At 48.6% G+C, this 14,314-nt stretch overlaps 1 protein-coding gene across 5 annotated transcripts in view; it reads right to left on the reverse strand.

Moving 5' to 3' along the window:
* SNX29 (sorting nexin 29) overlaps nt 1-14,314 on the reverse strand; it is a 586,208-nt gene that overhangs the window by 498,159 nt on the left and 73,735 nt on the right. For all 5 annotated transcript variants that reach the window (XM_050774079.1, XM_050774080.1, XM_050774082.1 and 2 more), the window contains 2 exons: nt 10,730-11,105; nt 1,618-1,736 (listed from right to left, as the gene is read on the reverse strand). In XM_050774079.1, coding sequence (XP_050630036.1) covers nt 1,618-1,736; nt 10,730-11,105 — 495 coding nt within the window. The remainder of the gene's footprint in view (nt 1-1,617; nt 1,737-10,729; nt 11,106-14,314) is intronic.

A 14,314-nucleotide genomic window follows, 5' to 3' on the forward strand; every position in this document is an offset into this window, starting at 1 on the left:
AAGGCCCCTCCATGCCAACGCCCCAGCTCCCGGGCCACAGACAAGATGTCCAGGAAGCTCTCACCAGGGGCCTTGGCATGTGCCTGGCACCTTCCCCAGATTAACTCAGGGCACCTTCACCGTGGATCTCAAAGGGAGCTGATATAATCACACCCCCAGTCTCACAGGACTGTGGTCAAGAGCAGATGAGTCCAGCCACATCGCAGTGCAGGACGCCTTCAGCTTTGCAAATGCTGGCTCTCAATGTCACTGTCATCCCCGTTTTCCAGATGAGGACACAGCAACTGACAGACAGGAAGCATTCGGCCTCATTTAACAGCCAGGAATGCAGGCACTCGGAGCAGTAAAGCACTCGGGCTTACACAACTTTCTAGAGCTGGTACTGCATCCAACTGGCCCCGTCCTGCTGCCAGTGGCTGCCCCGCCCTGCCTCTGCGCTTGACTAGTTTGAGTAGGTTTCTCCTCCCTGCCAAGGGACAGGAAGAGTCTACACCCCAGTTCAGAATTTCAACAGCTTCCTGAGTGATTGGTGGGCTCCAGTCATAATTTCCTAAATCTGGGCCCAGACAAGGGACATTCACTTCCTAGGAAAATGAGGAGGCGCTTAAGTGGGTTGGGCCAAGCCTTCTCTGACCCAGCGGTGCTCTGGGGGCAGGGACAGCAACTGGGCACTTCTCTGAGCCAGATGCTGTGCCAGCTGCTTTACACTGCACCCCACGGGCCAGCTGGGATCAACCATGTCCTCCCCGCGACGTGCGCTGAAGCAAGCAATAACAAACCACATGGGCACGTGCTCAACCGTGTGGAACGGTAGGAAAACGCTGACCCACACCAGAGACTTTTTATTTATTTACTTATTTATTTATTTATTTATTTATTTTGAGATGGAGTCTCACTCTGTCGCCCAGGGTGGAGGACGGTGCCATGATCTCGGCTCACTGCAACCTCCACCTCCCGGGTTCAGGCGATTCTCCTGCCTCAGCCTCCTGAGTACCTTGGACTACAGACACACACCACCACACCCGGCTAATCTTTGTATTTTTAGTAGAGACAGGGCTTCACCATGTTGGCCAGGCTGGTCTCAAACTCCTAACCTCAGGGGATCTACCCACCTCGGCTTCACAAAGTGCTGGGATTACAGGCGTGAGACATTGCACCCAGCCCAGAAACAGCTTTTAACCAAGCTACTTCCTGATCCCCAAGCACTTTTCTGCACAGGGTGGCAGGGCCTTTACAGACAGGGGTTCAGTTACCTTCTTGCGTCTCCAAAGAGGTAAAATCATGGTCACTATTTGTGGTCAGTTTTTAAATGATCAAGTTCAACAAGCCACTGGTAAGGGAGAAAAACGGGCCTGAGGGCCCTGGTGACTTGCCAGCCGGTTCAGCCCGACAAGCACTCCACCGGAGCACCTCAGGATACCCAGGTTCAGGTAGAGAAGCCAAGCCCTCGCTCACTTCTGCATCTCAGTGAGCCCCACCTGGCCCTGAGCCCCATCCCCACCCCCCTCCTGTGCCTCCCAGCTCGCATTCCTACCTGTCCAGGGAACTCAGATACTCCCGCTGCTTCTCGAAGCCAAAGCTCTTACTGGAGGAAAGGAGTAATCGGGAGACACCCACCTGCCGGGCTGTAGGAGCCCACGCCGCTGACAGGGAAGAGGATGTCCGAGTCATTGTGCAGCACCTTCAGCGGAGCCCAGCTGTGCATCTGGGAGAGGCAGGTGTTCCCGTCCAGTGGCCTAAGGTGAAAGAACACAGCTGCAGGACAGGCCAAAGAGCCCAGAGGCCTCATGATTCACCAACAAGCATCCACATCACCCTCTTGAGAACTAACCAGGCCATGGCAGGGCTGAGAACAGAAAGAGGTATGGGCTGGGAGGAGCATGGAGTCCAGATCCAGACCTCTTGCATTTGTTTTCTCAACCAGTGTTTATCGAGCACCTATTCTATGCCAGGCACTGTGATCCCTACTGGCGGCAAAAAAGCCAGTGAACAGTGTTGATCCTGCCCTCAGGGAGCTTGCAGTCTGCTGGGGAGCATGAACATGAATCAAATAATCCTGCAAGAAGCTGGAAATGGCAGCTCAGATCGTAGAGGAAGGTCATGGAAGGCTGCCTGGAAGAAGCTGGGCTTCAGGAGGGAGCTGGCCCAAGCTCTGTTCCTTCCCAAGAACAGGAACAGAGACTTGGGGGAGGGAACAGCACATGCATCATAGGCCATCTGCTCCAGGTTCTGAAATGACAGCAGTCACCTGAGCTGGGGCTAGTGCTACTCTGCCTCACTGCTTCTGAGCCCCTCATGGGTAAAAGGACAGAATCAGACCAGTCACGTCTGGGTCCCTTCCAAGAAAGGGGGTCGGCTCAACTATTAACCAGGCTCATATGATCTGTTATATTGTCACCTTACCCACAAAGTACAAAACTCTAATGCGTGCCATCTTTGTAATGCCAGGCTATGTGGTAGGGTTTGTTTGGGAGTAATGGCCCCTGCCTCTGAGCAATCAAGAAATGTTAATAAATACCTGGAGCTATTTTTGCAGTATAGTCGTCACCCAGTATCTGCATTCCATCTGTATCAACCGTTTCAAAAACCCCCTGCAAATCTGAGGATGCTCAAAGTCTCTTGTTTGTTTTTAGAGTCGGGGTCTTGCTCTGTTGCCCATGCTGGAGGACAGTGGCACAATCACAGTTCACTGCAACCTTGAGCTCCTGGGATTCAGCGGACCCTCCTGCCTCAGCCTTCCAAGGAGTTTGGACTACAGGCGTGAGCCACCATACCCGACTAATTTTTTGTTTGGTTTGGTTTTTTGTGAAGACAGGGTTTCGCTGTGTTGTCCAGGCTGGTCTCAAAATCCTAGCCTGAAGCGATCCTCCCACCTCAGCCTCCCCAAGTGCTTGGATGACAGGCATAAGCCACCTCGCCTAGCCTAAAGTCCCCGATGTAAAATGGTGTTGTATTTGCATAAGCACATCCCCCCACATATGTACTTTACATCATCACTAGATTGCTTACGATATCTAATAAAATCCAAATGGTATGTAAATAGTTGTTATACTGTATTTTTATCTATATTATTTTTATTGGGTTTTTTTTGGGTAATATTTTCGATCCACAGTTGGCTGAAACCATAGAGGCAGAACCCACGGATGCAGAGTCCATGGAGGCAGAGAGCCAGCTGCACTGTAAGCTTTTTTTTTTTTTTGAGACAGAGTCTCCCTCTGTCGCCCAGGCTGGAGTGCAGGGGCGCAATCTCAGCTCACTGCAAGCTCCGCCTCCTGGGTTCACACCATTCTCCTGCCTCAGCCTCCCAAGTAGCTGGGACTACAGGCGCCCACCACCAAGCCCAGCTAATTTTTGTATTTTTAGTAGAGACAGGGTTTCACCGTGTTAGCCAGGATGGTCTCGATCTGACCTCATGATCCCTGCCTCTGCCTCCCAAAGTGCTGGGATTACAGGCGTGAGCCACCGCGCCCAGCCTGTACTATAAGGTTTAAACATCATTTTGTATCTCAGTAGATAAAGAAGACCAAAGCAGATCATAATCATATCTACTTAAGAAGGGAAGGAAAGGGGGAGGGAGGGGCAAACAAAGGGAAGGGAACTAAAAGAAGAAAGTGTGTGGCTTGTCCAAGGCCATCAGCCCTAAGCAATAGAACCAAGGCTGTGGGACTGGAGCCCAGGTCTTCCAAATTCAAGTGCACTGAGTCTCTCGTCTCCTGCCCACAAGTGACATTACTTATATAGTTTGTCTTTATTTTAGAGTTACTCTAAAATCGACAAATATTGTAATAGACCACAGAGTACATATTTCAGGCTTTGTGACATACTCTTCTTTGTTGGTGTCTCTTAACAACTCTTTAAAAACGTAACAGCCATTCACTGCTTGGGGGCGGATTTGGCCTGCAGGCATGGTTTGCCAGCTCCTATTTTAGAGGCTTGTCAGGTAGAAGTCTCCTTTCAGCCCTCTCTAGCTTTTGGCCAGACATCTGGCACAGAGCGAGAAGCGCAGGAGTAAATAATCCAGCAGAATTTTGCAAGACGGATCATTCAACCATGCCCGTAACACAATGAGGCTTTCAGACAGCAGGATGGGGGCAAAAGAAGAGCCACTCCCGCCGGTGTCCTGGCAGCACGCCCAACCTGGGCAGAGAACCAGGTGAACTTGGCTGTGCCTCTGGAATCTGTCAACGTACCCTCCTGAGGCTCTGACCCGGCCACTGGTGACCACAGGGCAGGCACCCAGAGGTGGTCAGGGGCGCCCTTTCAGGAGAAGGCAGCAAAAGCAGCCAGACCTGTCTCGGCCACTCCACTGCTTCCGGGCAGGTGCGATGTTCTGCTGGTTTCTAAGATAATTCTCGATACTTCCCCGCAACATATCCAAGGACAAGGTGAAGCCGGGCCCCAAGAGGATGAGGTTCCAAACCCGAGAAGTGAGCCCCAAGGACCACCACCTCAAAATGAGTTACATTAAAGACTGCTGGTCAGGCCAGTGGCTCACACTTGTAATCCCAGTACTTTGGGAGGCCGAGGCAGAAGGATCACTTGAGCCCAGGAGTTCGAGCCCTGTCTTTACAAAAAATTTTAAAATTAGCCAGGTATGGTGTTGCACATCTGTAGACCAGCTACCGGAGCGGCTGAGGTGGGAGGATCCCTTGAGCCTGGGAGGTCGAGGGCTGCAGTGAGCTGAGATCATTCCACTGCCTCCATCCTGGGCCACAGAGCGAGACCCTGTCTCAAAACAAACAAACAAAAAACCAAAAAAACACTCTAGGTGCTGTGGCTAACGCCTATAATCCCAACACTTTGGGAGGCCAAGGTGGGTGGATCACCTGAGGTCAAGAGTTTGAGACTAGCCCGGCCAACATGGTGAAACCCCATCTCTACTAAAAATACAGAAAAATTAACCGGGTGTGGTGGTGGGCACCTCTAATCCCAGACACTTGGGAGGCTGAGGCAGGAGAATCGCTTGAACCCAGGAGGCAGGGATTGCAGTGAGCCGAGATTGTGCCACTGTACTCCAGCCTGAGTGACAGAGCGAGAATCCATCTCAAAAAAAAACAAAACAAACAAAAAAATATATATATACATCTATATAATACACTGATTAGCTCATCTTCATAACACTAGATACTCTTAAACATCATTTGAGATGTCTGAGATTCCAAACGTCAAGATGTCAAGGCTTAAACTACAAAATCTTCTGCTGTTAACTGTCCCCCTGTGGCTGCACATTGAGGTCAACTCCAGCGTTCTGCTTCTCTGAATAAGGACTTCGGTATCTAGATGCAGCAACTTTTCCCTGAATCGAGGGTATGTTCTCCGGGTAGCTTCTTGCACTGGGACTGCTAAATCCAGTGGAATAAACATCCTTAAGTTCACGCCAATTTGTCAAACTGCTTTTCCCCAAGCCTATCGACTGCTCCCAGCTCAACTGCTTCCAGCTGTCTTTGAGGGCAGCCCCTGTACACCACCCCTGCAGCCTCATTCATCCCACAGACACCAAGTGGATGCCATGGGATGTGCCTGGAACTGAGGACCCACTGACAGCGAGATCTTTCCCTTCCACCAGGGCGCCAACCCAAGGTCTCCGCAAATACGATGGGCAAAATATGCGGCCTTGTTTCACTTTGCATTTGCTTAACTGCTAGTGAGATGCAGAATAGCGAGACGCCACATATGTTTGTAGTCCTTTCTGAATTATGTTTCCCCCTCCTTCCCTACCAGTATCAGAGAACACACATAAAGTGATTTTAAAAGCCCTGTCTGGGCCTGGTGCAGTGGCCCATGCCTATAATCCCAACACTTTGGGAGGCCAACATGGGAGGATCACTTGAGGCCACGAAGTCAAGACCAACCTGGGCAATGCCTTGAGACCCCATTTCTATAAAGAATTAGCTGCGCCTGGTGGCATGCACCTATAGTCCTAGCTACTCAGGAGGCTGGGGTAGGGAGATCACTTGACACTAAGAGTTCAAGGCTGCAATGAGCTGTCATCAGTTCACTGCACTCCAGCCTGGATGACAGAGCAAGACCTGTCTCAAAAAACAAAAAAAAAGAAAAAAAAAAAAAAAAAAAAAAACCACAAAGAACAAAATGACAAACCCTGACTGTAATAAAAATACTATCCCTTTTAAAGAAAAATACAAAAAGCAAAGCTAGTACTTGAGATAAATACTGAGGCAGAAGAAACAAGAGTTCTTCAGACATCAAAGAAGTGGTTTAACGACCGGTAAACCGAGGAGTAAGCCTAACTTTGACCAACAGAGGATCTTAAAGACAACAGGGCAGCAGACTCTGCGAGGCTTTGGCAATCCACAGTGAGCTTCTCCCGGTCTGACCACATTCCCCTCACACATCTGCTGTGCACCAGCCCCCTCGACCTTCCCTGTGAACACCAGCTTAGAATCAAAATCAAAGCATTACTCAGCAGGCCATCCCATTACTCCGCTGTGTCTTCCCCAGGCTGCTCTGTGGCAGGGTCAATCAAGATCCCTCTGAATGCCAGGGAGAGCTGTCTGGAGTCTGCAGGAGGCCCTCTGGCTTCGGAGGGCCCAGGCCAAGTGAAGGTCACCCTGCACTGTGTTGGGCATTTACACATCACAATGCTGGGGGCTGCCTTGGCTCACACACCAGCCTCACCCATGTGGCTACACTCAGTGGCATCAGCAAGCAGCATCTCCTCAAAGGCCCAGATTACAAAGTAAAGGCACGTGGCCAGGTGCGGAGGCTCATGCCGGCAATCCCAGCACTTTGGGAGGCTGAAGCAGGTGGATCACTTGAGCTCAGGAGTTCAATACCAGCCTGGCCAACATGGTGAAACCCCATCTCTACTAAAAATACAAAAATTAGCCGGGTGCAGTGGCGCACTCCTGTAGTCCCACCTACTCTGGAGGCTGAGGCAGGAGAATCGCTTGAACCCGGGAGGCGGAGGTTGCAGTGAACTAAGATCACGCCACTGCACTACAGCTGGGGCCATGAAGCAAGACTGTTCCAAAAAAAAAAGAATAAAGGCACTTGCGAGGGTTAATTGTATGTGCCAATTTGGCTGGGCCACAATATCCAGACATTTGGTCAAACATTATTCTAGATGTTTCTACAAGGGTATTTTTTGAATGAGATTAACATTTTAAATCAGTAGATTTTGGGTGAACCAGATTACGCTGCATAATGTGGGCGGGCTTCATGCAAGCAGTGCAAGGCCTCAATAGGAAAAAGATGGACCTTCCAGAAGAAGAAGAAATTCCACCAGCAGATTGCCTCTGGACCTGAACTGCAACTCTTCCCTGGGTCTCCAGTCCACACGCCTACCCTGCGGATTTTGGACTTCCCAGCCCCACAATCACATGAGCCAATTCCTTAAAATAAGTCGAGAGAAGACTGGGCACAGTGGCTCATGCCTGTAATCCCAGCACTCTGGGAGGCCAAGGCAGGTGGATCACAAGGTCAGGAGTTTGAGTCTGGCCTGGACAACAGGACGAAACCCCATCTCTACTAAAAACACAAAAGTTAGCAGGGTGTGGTGGGTACCTGTAATCCCAGCTACTTGAGAGGCTGAGGCACAAGAATTACTTAAACCCCGCAGGCAGAGGTTGCAGTGAGCCGAGATCGTGCCACTGTACTCCAGCCTGGGTAACAAAGCAAGACTCCATCTCAAAAACAAAACAAAACAAACAAACAGACAGGAAACAGAGACACAGACAGACAGAAACAGAGATAGATAGAGACGGAGTTAGAGGTAGAGACAGAGGTAGAAATTGAGGCAAAAACAGAGCAGGACGGAGAAGGAATACACATCCACATACAGAATGCGCCCCGCTCAGTCCCGCCCCACTGGTTCTGCCTCTCTGGAGAGCCCTGAATAACACAGCAGGTCACACGACTTGGATGCCAGATATAAAAACACTCACACGCTATGAGCAAGAACAAGGGCTGCTGAAAAGCTGCCCTAACAAAGAGTTCAGTCGTAGGAAAAAATCTTGTGTGTGAAAATATTCATTTGAGATAGGCTGCAAACAAAAGATAGGCTGGTAACAAAAAGCAAAAACAGAAACCATCAACCTAAATACCCAACAAAAGGGGAAACATTTCACAAGTCATAACGTGTTGATCTGACTGAACGGCAACTGCATTAGCCAGGGTTCTGCGGAGAAATGGAGCCAAGGGGTGCGTGCATGGAGACAGAGACAGATACAGATACAGGTTTATATTGAGGAACTGGTCCACGCAACCACAGAGACCAGGAAGTCCCATGACCCACAGTCCACAAGCCGAAGACCCAGGAAAGCTGGTGGTGTGGCGAAGTCCAAGCCTGAAGCCTGAGACCCGGGAGAGCAGATGGTAGGAGTCCCTGGCCCAGGGCAGAAAACCCACGTCCCAGCGGAAGCTAGCAGGCGGAAAGGAAAGAATCCCTCCCTGCCTTCACTTGTTGTTCTGTTCGGGCCCTCAATGGATTGGATGGGGTCCCTCCACACTGGGGAGGGCTGTCTCCTTTACTGAGTCCACCAATTTAGACACTACCCTCACCCAGAAACATCCTCACCGACGCACCCAGAAGCAGAAGTAACGTTCAATCTGGGCACCCCACAGCCCAGTTAGGCTGACACACAAAATTAATCATCACATCAAAAATCAGTATTCATAATTATGTAGAAACATGAAAAACATTTGACAGAAGAGCCAGGTGCAGTGGCTCACACCTGTAATCCCAGCACTTTGGGAGGCCGAACCGGGCAGATCATGAGGTCAGGAGTTTGAGATCAGCCTGGCCAACTTGGTGAAACCCCGTCTCTACTAAATATACAAAAATCAGCTGGGCGTAGTGGCGGGCACCTGTAATCCCAGCTACTTGGGAGGCTGAGGCAGGAGAATCACTTGAACCCTGGAAGCAGAGGTTGCAGTGACCCGAGACGGAGCCATTGTGCTCCAGCCTGGGTGACAGAGCAAGACCCATGTCAAAAAAAAAAAAAAAATTGACAGTATAAGCTTTGGATGACAGCATATCTGAATCCAAACCTCAACTTCGCCAATGGTTTTGACAAATCTTGCCTCTCTATGGAATCCTGTTCTTCTGTCTGTAAAATGGGGGTGATATGCCCATGAACCTCACAGGGTTGCTAGAAGTCTTACAATACAGTGTACAAATCACCTGCAGCATCTGGCATATCTCAGATGATCAATAAGGTAACACTATTAATACAAGTATCCATGTGGATGAGGACTAGAGTAAAAATAAAAAGCAATAATAGGCACAGTCTCATCAGAAAAAAAAAAAAACAAAACCCTAATATTAAAACAACATGAAAATGAAAATCTTAGGGCTAAAGGTATACTGCAGCCTAAACAATACCGTAAGATGTAGGCCAGACAGAAAGATACATTTCTGTATATTCATTTTACATTTTTTATGTTTTGTAGAGATGGGGTCTTGCTGTGTTGCCCAGGCTGCTCTCAAACTCTTGGCCTTAAGCAGTACTCCCACCTCAGCCTCCCAAAGTGCTGGGATTACAGGCGTGAACGACTGCACCTGGCGTCATTTTACACTTTAAGGAACTGGATTTTGCAGTAGTCATGATTAGTAGGGCACTGGGCTCTACAAAGCCTAAGAGGCAACTAGCTTATTTGGGGTATTTTGGGTTTTTGTTTTTTTTTGAGAAGGACTTTCTCTCTTGTTGCTCAGGCTGGAGTGCAGTGGTGTCATCTTGGCTCCGCCTCCCATGTTCAAGCGATTCTCCTGCCTCAGCATCCTAAGTATCTGGAGTTACAGGTATGCACCATCATGCCAGGCTAATTTTGTATTTTTTTTAGTAGAGAAGGGGTTTCACCATGTTAGTCAGGCTGGTCTCGAACTCCTGACCTCAGGTAATCCACCCACTTTGGTGTCCCAGAGTGCTGGGATTACAGGTGTGAGCCACTGCGCCTAGCCAACTCCACGGTTAAGGGCAGCAGGTGCAGGCAAGTTACTGCTATTCACACCCCTGCAGATAAACACAGAAGTAACCATAACACAACTATTCTCCTAACCCTGCCTTCGTCCTGAGCTTCCTGTGCTAGTGGCAAGTCAGATGCAAGGAAAATCTAGAGTAAAAGTAAAAAATAATAATAGGCACAGTCTCATCAGACTGTGAAACCCTGTGAACCCTGGGAAGTGAAAATGACAGATGTATGTATAAAGCAAGAATTTCAAGGCACACATTCTGACCTTAACTTTGTATTAAGTGCCCTCAAATGTACTCCCTTCCCCTCTTTCAGTTCTCAGGGAAAGAGCAAATAACACTCCTTCCAAATAACACTCCTAAATCAACACCTGAAGAATGAATGATGCCCTGGGCAAATATAAAACTTGCAGTTGTATTTTACCTCATACCATAGAAAGAGAAAACGGTGAACTTAACCCCCTCATTAAAAGCACAAGGGGAGGCTGGGCATGGTGGCTCACGCCTGTAAACCTAGCACTTTGGGAGGCCAAGGCAGGAGGATCACTTGAGGTCAAGAGTTTGAGACCAGCCTGGTCAATGTGGTGAAACCTCATCTCTACTAAAAACAGAAAAATTAGCTGGGTGTGGTGACAGGCGCCTGTAATCTCAGCTACTCGGAAGGCTGAGGCAGGAGAATAGCTTGAACCCGGGAGGTGCAGGCTGCAGTGAGCTGAGATCATGCCACAGCACTTCAGCCTGGGGGACGGTGAGACTCCATCTCACACACACACACACAAAGAAGTGTGATGGGAACTTACTTCTCAGGTGACTCTGCGTGGCCCCTGTGCTTCCTTCCTGATGAGTTTCCATACACGTCATCTTCATTTTCATCCACATCTTCATCATCGATGCTTTTCACATCAAGCTTCTGGTACCCAAACTCCCCATTCAAAGACAGGGAATCAATTTTCCACGAGTTGCTGCTCTGACTTCCATTGGAATTTGGCCCAAAGGGGCTTTCAAAGGCTGATATGATATTTACAGAGGAGCGGTCGGAGTTGTCCTCCGAGCTCTCCCCTGCCCCAGGTGTCTTTTTAAAAATGTCCCCAGAGTTCTGCTCATCCTCCTCATCATCAAATGAGATAATGTTGGTCACTTTCTTTTTCTTCTTTCGCTCCTTTTTGCATTTGGCATCTGGCAAAAGAAAAAAATAAAAAGATATGATATAAGAAAAAGTAGGCAAGACAAAAGGATGATGGAACCAACTCACCTCCAGGTTATGGAAAATACTATTCTACTGAGAAATCCACTGTAACATTAATTCAGACTTTTTAAAATCCTCAATGAAAATCTGTGTACAGAAGATTGAGCAGAATGGATACAGCCCTCTACCTCTGATTTAAATAAACACACCACAGAGCCCACATTGAAACTGTTCCTTCTAAGCAGTCACTTTGATGCGAAGGATGCTACCATTACCAAAATGATCTTCAGTGCTTCTCTTTGGAAAATATTCTCATAGCCGTAGATGAGACCAGGAAAACCAGCTGGGGGGTATAGTCAAGAGTTGAACAGCCTCAAATTCCTGCCATTCCTGTGCAGTGCCCCTTCGCAATGGGGCTTTGTGGCTCCTCCCAGCCAGAGGTGATGTCCATTTCTGCACCCTCTTGAATCTGGCTGGCGTAGTGCTTTTTTTTTCTTTTTTTTTTTTGAGTTGGAGCATCTCGCTCTATTGCCCAGGCTGGAGTACAATGGCGCAATCATAGCTCACTGTAACCTCCAATTCCTGGGATCAAACAATCCTCTGGCCTCAGCCTCCTGAGTAGCTGGGACTACAGGTGCATGCCACAACACCTAGCTAATTTTATTATTTTTTTAAAAGATGAGATCTTGCTGTGCTGCCCAGGCTGGTCTCAAAACTTCTGGCCTCAAGCAATACTCCCACCTCAGCCTCCTAAATTGCTGGGACTATAGGCATGAGCCACCATGCCCTGCTTTTACCAAGAGAATGTGGCAGAAAGGGCCGGGCGCAGTGGCTCACGCCTGTAATCTCAGCACTTTGGAGGTGAAGGTGGGTGGATCACCTGAGGTCAGGAGTTCAAGACCAACCTGGCAAACATGGTGAAACTCCATCTCTACTAAAAACACACACACAAAAAAAAAAATCAGCTGGGTGTGGTGGCGGGTGCCTGTAATCCCAGCTACTTGGGAGGCTGACGCAGGAGAATGTCTTGAACATGGGAGGCAGAGGTTGCAGTGAGCTGAGATTGCGCCATTGCACTCCAGTCTGGGTGACAGAACAAGCCTCTGTTTCCAAAAAAAAAACAAAGTGGCAGGAATCACACTGTGTGAGTTCTAGTAGCTAGGTGTTAACAGGTCTCACAGCTTTGCGTTTGCTCTCCCGGACAGAGGCCCTGACCCCATACATGAAGAAGCCAGCTCAGCCGACTGGAGGATGAGAGACCAGGAGCACAACCTGAGCCGCCCCAGCACTGACTCCAGACATGTGGATGGGGCCATCTTGGATCTTCCAGTCTAACCACCAGCTCCCATGAGTGAGCCCAAGGAATCCAGCGGAAGAGCCACCATGCCAACCCACCTAAAAAAGGAACGAACTGTGGTGGTTTTAAGTCGCTACATTTTTTAATCACTTGTTATATAGCAAATGCTAACTGAAAAAGACATCAAGCCTGCCTTAGTGACCAGCACTCAGAGAAGATTCTTTGTGCCCCCATTTTAATCATCACACTTAGATGTAAGACGCTTTGAGGGAATTCCAAAAACCCAATCCGTCTAAACCAATGTGTGATGCGGTGAGGCCTCACTGGTATAGCACAACTCCGAGATTACCTCAAAAGCAGAGTTCCAAAAATGGGTGGGACTGCTACTCCTGTGGGTGTAGAAATTTCAGTGTCTTTGTTACATGAAGCCATCAACAGCCCTATCTCCTACACTGTTCATGCAGGGTCTCTGCTGGAGAAGCACAGGGCAAGACAAACAAGGCCACTGTGTACCAAAGACACCATGGGATTCTGCACTTTCACCATCAGTAATTCCAAAGGGATGGCCCCAGTTACTGCCTTGTTTAAGAGATCTGAGGATACTGAGACTACGTACTTAAGCCCAAAATTTCCAATTTCAACCAGGCACAGTGGCTCACACCTGTAATCCCAGCACTTTGGGAGGCCAAGGCAGGAGGATCACTTGAGGCCGGGAGTTCAAGACCAGACTGGGCAACATAGCAAGACCCTGTCTCTACATATATACACATACATACTACAACAAAACTTCCAATTTTGCTGTAGTAACATCTTAATGTCCCAAACAAATCAAAGGGTATTGAAAACTTCTCACCAAATTAATCTTAACTTAATCAACTTTCTTTTTTGATTCAATTTTTTAATTAAATTTTTTTAAAAACAGGCTGGGCACAGTGGCTCATACCTGTAATCCCAGCATTTTGAGAGGGCAAGGTGGGCAGATCACCTGAGATTAGGAGTTCAAGATCAGCCTGGCCAACATGGGAAACCCCATCTCTGCTAAAAATACAAAAAGAAGCCAGCCGGGCATGTTGGCACACGCCTGTAGTCCCATCTACTCAGGAGAATTGCTTGAATCCGGGAGGTGAAGGTTGCAGTGAGCTGAGATCATGCCACTGCACTCCAACCTGGGCAAGAGAGTCAGACTCTGTCTCAAAAAAAAAAAAAAAAAAAAAAAAGTTAAAAAATTGAGACAGGGTCTCACTACATTGCCCAGGCTGGTCTAGAACCCTTGAACTCAAGTGATCCTCCTGCCTCGGCCTCCCAAAGTGCTAGGATTACAGGCATGAGCCACCAAGCCCAGCCTGAACCAACTATCTTCTGCCTCCCCATGACTCCCTAGAGTCAAAGCTGACAACTCCTGTCCTTCCTGAGGCCTCTACTTAAAAGCCATCCCCAATCAGAGGCAAGCCCAACGGCAGACGTTCCCCATAGCAGCCTATGCTTGGCTTTCATCCCTTTTATCCTAAGGATCATAAATTATATATTTTGTCATGAACTACCCACCCACACCCATCCCAAAGGAGACTGCAGGCTACCTGCTGGCAATCTGTCTTTCCTATTCAGCTCACTGCCTAGCACGCAGAATACGATGAAGGAACAAATAAAGGAATGAATGAATGAAGATCAACGTCATCTGGCTCCCGGTGTCTCTCACACCCTCACTTTCCGTTTGCTATGGTTCAGCTGCTCATTTTTCCACCCGGCAATTCTCGCATCTAGATAAGGCCGTCAGAGCCCTTTCAGAGTGAATGAGAATGAGAAACAGAAACACAAATGGAAAACAAGTGTACTGGACTCTATTCCCCTTGGAATGACTTTCAGATGATGAGGTACGTCCACCCCATCAGCCACATTCTGCTT

This window comes from Macaca thibetana, chromosome 20 (genome assembly GCF_024542745.1).
Source record: "Macaca thibetana thibetana isolate TM-01 chromosome 20, ASM2454274v1, whole genome shotgun sequence".
In the NCBI taxonomy this organism is placed as follows: domain Eukaryota; kingdom Metazoa; phylum Chordata; class Mammalia; order Primates; family Cercopithecidae; genus Macaca; species Macaca thibetana.